Consider the following 11,022-nt stretch of genomic DNA (forward strand, 5'->3'; position numbering starts at 1 on the left):
TTTTTGTTTTTATTAACTTTATAATCGAGACAATTTCCTTTTAATAACAGATTTTATTAGGGAAGGGCTGATACTTAACAAGCTGTCGTAGGCAGAACTGCAAGAGATTGGGTAGGCACAACAGCAAGACTAGAACAGACATTGCTCATTGGTTGTTGACAAGCTGTTTTCTCCACTTGTTGGGAAGGAAGAACAGCTTGGCTGGAGCAGACAGTGCTCATTGGTTGTTGACAAGCTGTTTTCTCCACTTGTTGGGCAGGAAGAACAGCTTGGCTGGAGCAGACAGTGCTCATTGGTTGTTGACAAGCTGTTTTCTCCACTTGTTGGGCAGGAAGAACAGCTTGGCTGGAACAGACAGCGCTAAGTGGTTGTGTACACATTACATGGCCGGAAGATTGTTTAGGCGCGCTTCTCTCTTGGTCATCAGTGTTGCCAGACTTTTATTTCCTCAAGGCTAAATAATAACATCTTTTTAATTAATAGCATAAAACATTGACAGGATCAGTATGTATACTTCACAAGAAAAGAAATACTATGATTTATTCCAGACATCTTAAAACAAATTAAAGTCAAGTGGGTATTTTTATCATTAAACGTAACCCGGTTAATCTGTGCTTATCACGAACTTTCAAGGAAACTGCCAAGAAACCTAAGGGGAAATTGGAACTTTAAAGTAAAGTAAAATATAAAGTAGAAGTTAAATAAACTGCAGGAGTTTCAAAACTATTTTTTTTTAAATAATATTTTAATTTTTTGTTGGTAAATCTGGCAACGTATAGTGGTCACTTATGGACATCGGAGGTGTAAACATTTCCCCCATTTCTAGTGAATACACCTCCGTAATAAATTACGTCTCTACTAGTTGTAATGAATTTTACTGTGTATTTGTATTTATTAGTATATTTTATGCGATTTAGTGTATTAAAGTCTAGAATATCATTAATTTATTAGTTAAATTGAATTTTATATGTTTTTAAGTTTAATTGTTTAGTATATAATGAAAAATGAAGAGGAAGGAGAGAAATGAAAGGTAATCTTATTATATAAAACATTTAGAAAATAAGACCAGCGACTGCGCCCCTAACCTCTAGAGACTTAGTAATTAGGTAAAATAGGTAAGAAAAATAGTCTTATATCCTTAGTCTTATTGCCAAAATCAAAACAGTCTAAAACCATGTTAAGATTTCCTATAACGAGTGATTTGGTGATTTTTTAAATCGCCTGTTTATGTCTCGTTAAAGTCATATGTTTAATTTAATTGCAAATTTTGAAATGGAAATTTGGCTTCTTTCGAAAATTTTATGTTTTAAGCTTGTATGAATACCTATAAATAGGATGTTTTGATAAATTTTCCTTAAAATGGTCTAATTTGTATTCTTTAAATTTTTTCACTTAATTATGGAGTGTGATGAAACTTATATTTTAGATCTCCTTCCACGTCCCCCTCTTCCTCATCCTCATCTGAGGACGAAGATGACTGTCAGGTAAAGAATAAAGCAACAAGATGTGTGAGTGTCTATCTGTAAGTTACTTATCTATTATTATATTTCTAGAGAAATACCATAAAAAAATTATGATTACTAACCCTACCCTAGAAGTAGAATGATTGTTTGGGATGAATCGCTATTTATGCACTGTAATACGCCGAATCTTCGTCCGGATGTTCCAAATTGACAGTACTTTAACCTGGAAAAGAAAGTTTTTTCTTGTTGCATGTGAAATGATATGAACAGGGATGAATTAAAGCGAAGGCCTATAGAACAAACCTTGCCTTCACCAAATATAGTTAAATTCAAACAATGTATTAGTACTAAGATATATTAGTTTCGTGATCCATAGACTTATAATATTAAATTTTTCTTTTGGCTATAGACTTTTTTAAAGATAGTGGTTAGATTAAAAAAAAAGTAATAACCAGTTCCCACCTCGGCTCTTTCCAATATTTTATCTTAGATTCGAGAAAGGAACGATGAAAATACAACTCTAACGGAATTATTTTTAGACCATACGAAATTTTTCATATCTTACCAGTTTTTAAAAGATTTAAGAAGTAGTTCGTTGTTTTTGACGATATTCATCAAATTTCATTTATATAATTAGATTATACAATTTATTTAATTTTTAGATCAAGATCAAAAAGCAGATTCCTAAATGGAAGAAAAAACTGGCAAAGTAAGTCATGTTTTGCTCTTAACGATATTTTGATATGATATTAATCGACTTTTTCACGTGTTTGTCCGCAGAAAGATTCTCTGAGGAATATTTTTTAAAACAAATAATTAATTTTACTATCGACGAAAGGAAATATTTAAAGGAATCCTTCAGGAAATGCACAGCTTTAACTGCCACAATTAGACCAAATACCCAAAATTTATAGCCTTCAGCTTCTATAACAAAAATGTTATAGGCATTTTAAAATGACTTAAAGAGTTGAAAATCTCAATTTAAAAGAGGGGTAGGTTTCTGGTAGAATCCGTAAAGGTGTGTGTTTTAAGGCTTAAAAATAGTAGTAGAACGATAATATTAACTAAATATGTGTATTTCTTATTCAAAAGAACTATAGACTAAAATTTTTTTTTAAAGTTAACATAAATTTTTATCGTTCTACTACTGTTTTTAACTTATAACACATAACCTTTACGGATTTTACCAGAAACCTACCCCTCTCTTACTTAAATTTTTAGGAGTTTACTTGATTATCAAATTGGTGAAGTAGAGAACATCGTGATAAAGAAAAGTGTCAATTTGGTAAGTTATATGTTAAAACATGGGTATGATCATATTTACAGTAAAATTACCTCTTCCTAGCATACTTACGTAAAATCTTGTAATAGAAATCTTTGTTTATTCAACAAGCGGTTTGACTGAAACAAAACATTTGATGTACCTTTTGAGATTTTTACGCATTGATCTCATATTTAGACGGAAGAAGAAGTTAAGAGGCAGAAATTTCTAAAAGAAAAATTAGGTAATAAACATGTCATTTTTAAAAGTTATGTCAAGACTTGAATTTTCATGAACAGGGAAGAATACATAAATTAGAACTAATAATCAAGTAAAGACGTCATTGCGGAAGCTTACTTATATTATACATAAATTACAACACTAAAATACCTTCGATTACAGGTGTTCTATATAAATTGAACCTTTTATAAATAATATAGATATTAAATTAAACATAATTGCTGACAATAGAGATTTTTCAATGTAAAATAATATGTTTTACTAGTTGATAAATATTTTTTAATCAAAATTTGTATATAAAGAATATTTGGCGGTTTACCTTAAAAGTCACAGTTTAGCACCGAATCAACCCCCTTCTCCATATGTTGAGGAGATTATTTTTTCGTAAATTTGTTTATTTGTTTAAACTCAATTGAGAAAACAACCCACAAATAATAATATTTTATAGAGCAAGAGAAAGAGATGGTTACTGCGCTTGTATTTGTTGATCAGGAAATAAAGATAAATGAACATTTTTAATTACTTTAAGACTATCCATAATTTAGTTTAGGGATTTTATTATTTTACATGAATAGCGACTATGCCACTTGCATATAGGGCAGGGAAAGCAGTAAAATAGCTGAAACAATCCCAACTTGACTACGAATAAAAAAAACCTTCATACTTTATTTAATATGATAGTAAAAGCAAAGTGATTCTCAATATTGACTTCCAGTTTCTTAGAAATGTTGATTTATCTTTACTTGTGTAAAATATAGTACCTAAGAAAAGAAAATGCACCTCGTTTAATGGAAGTTTACAAAAATATTGATAGAACTCATTCCAGGTTTATAATTTTATTTCGCATTATTGTAGAAATGTGATTAACTCGTCTACTATTTTAGATATGCTTCTGAATTTTTTTTGAGGGGACCATTTACCAAAGAGCATCAATCAAATATATTTTTTTGGTTCGTTTGTCGTGTTACTATACACAAATTTATAAAGGTTTCATGATGCCTATTCTATTGTTTTTCTTATACTTCTCTAACTCCCTTTCTTTTTTATGACCACACAATATATTCTCTATAACTCACTTCGTCTGTTTGTCCATCTTTGACATAAATGTTATAAATCCTGCTGATTACCAGATTATTATATTTATTCCAGTCGTTCTATAGGTACATGCGTCTATACAAATAAAACTGTAAAAATCGATGTATATAAATATAAACAGGAATATGATAAATACTGATCTTTTATACAGTGTGTTTTTTTTATGAGAACTTTTTTTAAAGCAATTGTACCCCACTTATAGTTATCAGAATTTAATGATTAATGGCTTATTTTCTTCGTTTTTTAAGGGAAATTATGAAACAACCAAAAAAAATTACAGTTTTTGTTGAAAAAGTACAGTAAAGTTGAAAATTAAAAACTTAGGTGTCAACATCTAAAAATGGTTTTAGCGCATTTTTCTTATGTTCAAATATTCTACCTTTTGCAAGAATGGCTGCAAAACGCTTCAAAGTTGAAATATAGAGCTATAAATTTATACAGATACTGTTGGGGACATGTACTAGAATAGGTCAAAGTTTGAAGGCCATATCTCAATCAGGGAGAAAGTACTGGCCCCCCAAAGTCGACTACTGAAAATCCAATTTTGAGCATAAGAAAAATGCGCTAAAACCATTTTTAGATGTTGTCACCTAAGTTTTTAATTTTCAATTTTACTGTACTTTTTCAACAAAAACTGTAATTTTTTTTGGTTGTTTCATAATTTCCCTTAAAAAACGAAGAAAATAAGCCATTAATCATTAAATTCTGATAACTATAAGTGGGGTAAAATTGCTTTCAAAAAAGTTCTCATAAAAAAAACACACTGTATATATATATATGCATATTATATAAAGTATATTTAATTTAAAATTTATTTTAGTGGTGACACAGAAAGCCAGTTCATAACCAAAAGACCGACATACTCATCACCTGAAAGGTCCAGAACTAATGCAAGGCGTGTTTCTCTACTGAATAAGTTGCAAGAAACTCCTAGAAATGAAAGATCATACAGTAGTTCTCCGTCACCACCACCTCAAGCTAGAAAAAGGAAGGTTTCATCTTCTAAACTGGATAATAAGCAATCAAGCGATAACCCCTCCAGTACCAAGGTTAAGGATAGACAGAGGAAATCCCGACGATTAGGACCACATGAAATATCCGCTGGTTCTGGACAAAACATCCACTCGGAATCTGATACCAGCAGTGATAGTTCAAACAGTTCTGATGAGAATAATCATTCGCTAAAACATGACAATCACTGCTCAGATTGTCCGAAAGCGTATCAAGTAAAGGCTGATTGTAAACACAGGTTTGAATTCATTAATGATATCTGCTTTAAAAAAGATTTAAACTTGCATCAAAAGGAATTTGTTGCGTCTCGTAGCACTACATACTAACAATTTTATTTTGAATTCTACTCCCTTAGTTTGAGAGATAATTAGGTAAAATCTTATTGGGTCAGTCAATAATTCCAACCCCGCCATTTAAAAATTTGCCTTATTTGAAAATTCTTTACTATTACATGAATAAATATCTTGATGCATTTTTCTACAGTTTGACTTAAGGGCAGCATTTAATGTATTTTTTTGCGATATTAAACACTTAACATAACATTAATTATACCTACGTTTATGTAATTCTCTTATTTATTTGCTTAAAATTAAAAGTATATTTGCAATTAATCCAAATAATTAAATTAAGGAAAAAGAAGATAGTTCAATGTGGGGAGAACCGGAAGGATGTAAATGAGAATTCCAATGAGAACAACCAAAATTCTAATTCCTCCCAGCAAATAAGTGGCAAATTATCAGAAATGCTGAAACAAATATTTATTCAAAGCGGAATTATAGCCAGATGGAATTGTTGTGATGCCAATGTAGATATAAAAAAATCATCTACAAATAAAGAAGATATAGGTAAGCCAAAGGAGAAGGATGGCGATGATGTTATTGATGTTAAGTTAGTTAATAAAGAGGATGCTTGTGAGATTCTCTATGAAAATACTATGGAGAGTAATGATCACTCTGAAGTTGCTCAGGACACCAAGCATGACATTGCTGAATATCAGAAAGAAAATCTTTTGTCTAATGATATTGTAATAGCTCCAGGAGATAAAAATGAATGTGTTGAAGTAAAGAACACCGTTTCATACGATAACACAATTGACCACTGCGATGAAACTTATGCCAGAACCCAACATGATGCAATTGAGATGGATGAAAACATAGATGGAACTATGAACGCTAAAAGTAAAGAAGACGCTCTAAATTTTGATCATACAAATGTCAATCATTTTGAAAGACCTGGAACAGCTAATGCTATTAACAATGAAGCTCATAAAGAAGATCAATTAGATGAGCCATTAGAAACTGCTTATCAATATGAGAATGAAGCACATAGTAACTCTGTTATCAAAGAAGCAGATTTGTTAAAGGATCTGATTACTATGGATGACGTGGATGATAACTGGATTGATTGCTCTGACAATGAAGAAAATCTGCAACCTCCTAGAAATTCTGCTGTCAAAACATCAAAATCAAACCTAGAAGACAAATTTAAAGATAGTAGTCACAACAGGACTGAATTAATGCCTGTTTTATGACCTTCCTGGTATTTATAATTTTAACTTTCAAATTACGGTTTTTTAAGTGTTATTTTATTATTTATATTTTACGTTTTTTAAAAGCAAAGCTTTTTATAATTAGGGTCGGCACTTCCGTCCGTTCGTAGCGGTTAGCTCTTTTCGTTAATTTAGACATGTTAGAATTTTCCTATCAATTTAAAGCTTTGTATGATGATTCATATAAAAATGGAAGTATGTCCTTTTACTGTATCATATGATATAATTTTGCATTAAATTTATGTACAATTTTGTTTAGACTCATAAATTAATATTCTACTCATTAAGTGCAGACACTACAAGAGTTATTGTTCGTTTGTCCTTCCTTCTGATTTTAGAGCTTTGCTTTTATGTATGTTGTCATCCTTGTTTTATTCTTGGTTTGAAAAAAATGAAGGCATTTCTCATCTCCAACAGGCCAAGTACCTCCATAAAAGACAACATCATGTCCAGACTGAAACCTCCACCTAGGTATGCATCTATTTTAATTTTCAATACATCTTACTAATAGAATAGCAATCTGGCTTTCTCCTGATTTTTTTTCTAAAGTAATTTTCTGGATGATTTTGTTTGAGCGAGCTTTGTATCAGTGCTTAACAAGTTTAATTCGATTTGGTGTTAAAACAGGGGTGTATATTCTGCACAAGATTCATTTTTAACCCTTCTGCAAAATTTTTAATTTTTCCTCCTAGTTTTTTCTAGCAAGGAAGGGGAAAAATGGAAAAATATTTTCAGACCTCTTTATTATTCATATTATCCCCCTTTCACATATTTTAGTTTTTTCACCAAGGAGGAGAGAAAAATGTTTTCAGTTCTTAAAATTTTAACATTTTAAAAAAATTCCCCCTAACCACATACCCCCCCTCCCCCACCCTTTATCAGTGTTAAATTTGCAGAATATACACCCCTGTGTTAACACCAACTCCTTATTGAGAAAAGCTACTTTTACTAGGGCCGAAGTTAAAGGTTTTTAATAAATGAATATGAATTAAATGATTTTCAAACTAAGCATTAAAGACTGCAAAATTATAGTGTCAAAAATGCAATAAATTACTAAATTACAACAGTGGTGATATTTTGGAGTACCCACTTTCATACATATCTTGACGATGAAAAATTTTGAAACATTGAAAGAAAACGAAGTAGCGGGTTCCGTCGTATTTTTACAATAGCGTTTGATAGGATATTTTAGGTTAGAGTAGGTAAATGTTAATGATTGCCCTGCAGGGTTAGAAACTTTTCGCCGCAGGGGCTAAAAATAGGAGAAATGCTACTTTGAAAATATGACGAAACCGGCTACTTTGTTTTCTTTCCCACGCCAGGCTACAATTGAATCAAGATAAAAGTAAGTGCCGAGCTCTGGGACCTATGTATGGTGAAATTAGACATAAAACCATAATGATTCCAGGTAAAACCAAAATATTTCAGCGGGATCTTTTGGAGAAAATTAGATTTGAAAATTTCAAATTTTCACCCCCTAGGAGTTGCCGCATAATTATGACAAGAAAAGCAAAGATTGTTTGTTAAAAATTTTAAACAAGTTTGCTTTTATAAAGTTCTTCATAAAACCACTCCTGAAGGGAGTTAATTAATGGCCATTTTTATTAGTTGCTTTGCTAAGGTCACGGAAATTCAGCCTTAAATAAATCATATATAGAGAGGTTTTATGAAAGACTTCATAAAAGCAAAGTTGTTTAAAATTTTAAATAAATAATCTTTGCTTTTCTTGTCATGATTATACGGCAACTTCTAGGGGGTGAAAATTGAACCTGAAATTTTCAAATCTAATTTTCTCAAAAAGATCCCGCTGAAATATTTTGGTTTTACCTGAAATCATCATGGTTTTATGTCTAATTTCACCATACATAGGTCCCAGAGCTCGGCACTTACTTTTGTCTTGATTCAATTGTAGCCTGGCGTGTTCCATGATCCAAAATTTTCACTAGTTTTTTTATGCCAAAAAAATACTTATTAACATTCGCGATTAAATAAAATTATTCTGACAATTGACAGTAAAAATTAAATTATGTTTAGAAGGTCAGTTATGGCGAGAATTGGTCGAAGATTATCAAGTGTTGCTCCTAGGCGAAGATCCCTAGCACCCAGAAGCCACCAATATCGTGTTTACAGGTATTTATTATAGCTGTTATTAGCTGTAGTTATGATTATCATATAGATTTTATTTTCACTCTGTTCATTAAATATGGAAAACAACTCTATTTACTGTCTTTTTATCTATTGCTTATGAACATTCTGTTGATGGAATGAAATGTAATGATATTCTAAATAAGTTAAAATACTTAGTTTAATTTCATTCTGTTTTTCTAAAAAAAATTTAATTTTTTATATGAATCTTTAATATCAGGTATAGGTCTCCTTCCAGAGTTTCAAGATATACCAAAACAGAACAGCGACGTATAGAATCAAGTACCACCTACAACAGACGTGCGAATTCACCCAGGCATAAAGATGCTATGCTGAGATATAAAAGGTTTGATGCACATGCTCATCACAAAAGATCCTATAGACAGAGAAGCAGATCCAGAGTTCCAGGCTCAACCAGCAAACGTAGAGTATCACCACTAAGAGTCTGGAATTCTGCAAAGCAACGATCTTTGGCTGAACGACAGCACACGAGGAGAAGCGAAGACGTAAGACACACTGCTGCTTCTAGAGACTTGGTTAGAAGAAGAGATTGGGATGAAGGATCACAGCATTGTCCAAAGCGCAGAAGTGGTCACAACAGGTCAACACACAGAAGAAGGTCCCCCACGCCATATGTTAAAAGATTTAAATCAAGACGCTACTAAAATATTATATATAACGAATATGTAATTGTACAATCTGTAAAGGCGACTAAAAAAAAATATTTTTTTCATAATATACAGTAGGGTTGGGCCGGATATCCGGCCGTTTTCAATATTCGTATTTCAATATTCGTATTTTCACAGTAGCCTTCCTCCTATTTCTAGCCCCTCACGGGGGACTCTAACCTTGCGGGGCCAATTGCCTAACCCTGCGGGGCAATCACCTAACCAAATATAACCTAACCTAACCTAAAATAACCTATCAAAAGCAATTTTAAAAATACAACGAATCGCCCCTTAAGGTACGTTGCCACGAAAGGGACTATATCCTTTTTTGATACTTTAATATGTAGTAATTTGGCCGGTTATCCGGCCGGATATCCGGTAATTTGGCCGGATAACCGGATATTTGCCGGATATCCGGCCGGTATCCGGCCAAAAAAATATCCGGCCCAACCCTAATATACAGTAAATTAATATCATATGACAATTTAAAGAGTAACAACTTTTGTTTAACACGTGCCTAAACGACTGCAAATATTATGTAACGTTTTATTTCATTTAAACCTCTATTTATTCTTATTGTAATACTATGACCGTTGCTTAGTTAATAACCATTTTAAAACATGCAAATCTTTTTATGTGTATAGTAGTCGTTTTTCCATTAATTAAAATGTTCCAGTTAAGTTTGTATTTTTTTTGTTGCAAGCTATCATGGGGTGGTATTGGGTTTGATTTTCAATATACTTACATATTTTTTTGGCTCCGTTTTTCTTATATTATTTAACTATTTCATTTTGGTGTAATTTATTTTATTTGTCGAATGTATTTTATATTCTTTGATAAATAATACCATTTTTGAAAATTTAAAACAAGAGAGAATTTCTCATCATCCTATATAAAGAAGTAAACTTTTTTTTGTCTGTAGCGAAGGATCTCGCTAGCTGCTGAACCAATATGGTCCTCCTTTACAGTGAATCTTATGGGTCCTCGGATGGTTTCAGGTGTTTTTTTTGTATAAATAAAGTATGGTCATGTTTTTTTTTGAAATTTTCTGCCCTTCCAAGTCCCTTCGAATATAGAGCCCTTAGGTGCTAGGGGCGCAGCCGCTAGTGAAAATTAAAGTATTGTACTATAGTAACACCTAATTTGTAACCGGATAAGTGTCTCAAAAATCAGACATGTGACGTCATAAAAATAAGGGAGACGAGAGAATTGGGGAAAGAAACCCCCAAAAGAGATAGATAAACCCTCATTTTTATGACGTCACATGGCTGATTTTTGTCCGGGTACCTTAATTTGATATGTATATAATATATTATGAATGCTATAAAAATACTATTTATATACAAATAAAGAAACGTTAAGTCTACAAAGCATTTGATTATATTTCAGGGGTGTATATTCTACAAGGGATCCCCGGCTTAGGGGGGGGGGGGGGAATAAGTGGTTGGAGGGAAAAAAATGTAAAAATTAAGAAAACTGAAAACATTTTTTCCATTTTTTCCCCTCCTTGGTGAAAAAAAACTTTAAAAAATGTGTGGTAGAAGGGAAAAAATAAATAAATATAGAGTTCTTTAAATATTTTTCCATTTC

General features: G+C 31.8%; 2 protein-coding genes across 3 annotated transcripts; both read left to right on the forward strand.

Annotated features, from left to right (window-relative positions):
* Positions 1-889: 889 nt before the first annotated feature.
* LOC145316740 (uncharacterized) lies at positions 890-6,605 on the forward strand. Its single transcript, XM_080157456.1, has 9 exons — positions 890-1,030; positions 1,427-1,484; positions 2,126-2,172; positions 2,685-2,748; positions 2,923-2,968; positions 3,413-3,454; positions 3,721-3,790; positions 4,880-5,308; positions 5,701-6,605. The coding sequence occupies exons 1-9, from the start codon at positions 1,005-1,007 to the stop codon at positions 6,599-6,601; spliced, it is 1,683 nt and encodes a 560-aa protein (XP_080013582.1). The 5' UTR covers positions 890-1,004; the 3' UTR covers positions 6,602-6,605.
* A 313-nt stretch (positions 6,606-6,918) lies between these two features.
* LOC145316743 (uncharacterized) lies at positions 6,919-9,560 on the forward strand. 2 transcript variants are annotated; one of them, XM_080157460.1, is made up of 3 exons: positions 6,919-7,090; positions 8,654-8,749; positions 8,985-9,560. In XM_080157460.1, exons 1-3 carry the CDS (start codon positions 7,011-7,013, stop codon positions 9,427-9,429), a joined length of 621 nt encoding a protein of 206 aa, XP_080013586.1. In that variant the 5' UTR covers positions 6,919-7,010; the 3' UTR covers positions 9,430-9,560. The 2 variants fall into 2 exon arrangements, with proteins under 2 accessions (XP_080013586.1, XP_080013587.1); XM_080157461.1 differs by having other exon boundaries at positions 8,657-8,749.
* The last annotated feature ends 1,462 nt before the right edge of the window (positions 9,561-11,022 follow it).

The sequence above is a fragment of the Acartia tonsa genome, chromosome 4, assembly GCF_053477335.1.
Source record: "Acartia tonsa isolate MP-2025a chromosome 4, ASM5347733v1, whole genome shotgun sequence".
Lineage (NCBI taxonomy): Eukaryota > Metazoa > Arthropoda > Copepoda > Calanoida > Acartiidae > Acartia > Acartia tonsa.

Bases quoted from the DNA above. Each gene is read 5' to 3' on its own strand.
- LOC145316740 (XM_080157456.1), top strand. From the start codon at position 1,005: ATGAAGAGGAAGGAGAGAAATGAAAG. The intron at 1,485-2,125 runs GTAAAGAATAAA...TTTAATTTTTAG, and splicing joins AGGACGAAGATGACTGTCAG to ATCAAGATCAAAAAGCAGAT. The intron at 5,309-5,700 runs GTTTGAATTCAT...AATTAAATTAAG, and splicing joins AAGGCTGATTGTAAACACAG to GAAAAAGAAGATAGTTCAAT.
- LOC145316743 (XM_080157460.1), top strand. From the start codon at position 7,011: ATGAAGGCATTTCTCATCTCCAACAGGCCAAGTACCTCCATAAAAGAC. The intron at 7,091-8,653 runs GTATGCATCTAT...AATTATGTTTAG, and splicing joins AGACTGAAACCTCCACCTAG to AAGGTCAGTTATGGCGAGAA. The intron at 8,750-8,984 runs GTATTTATTATA...CTTTAATATCAG, and splicing joins CACCAATATCGTGTTTACAG to GTATAGGTCTCCTTCCAGAG.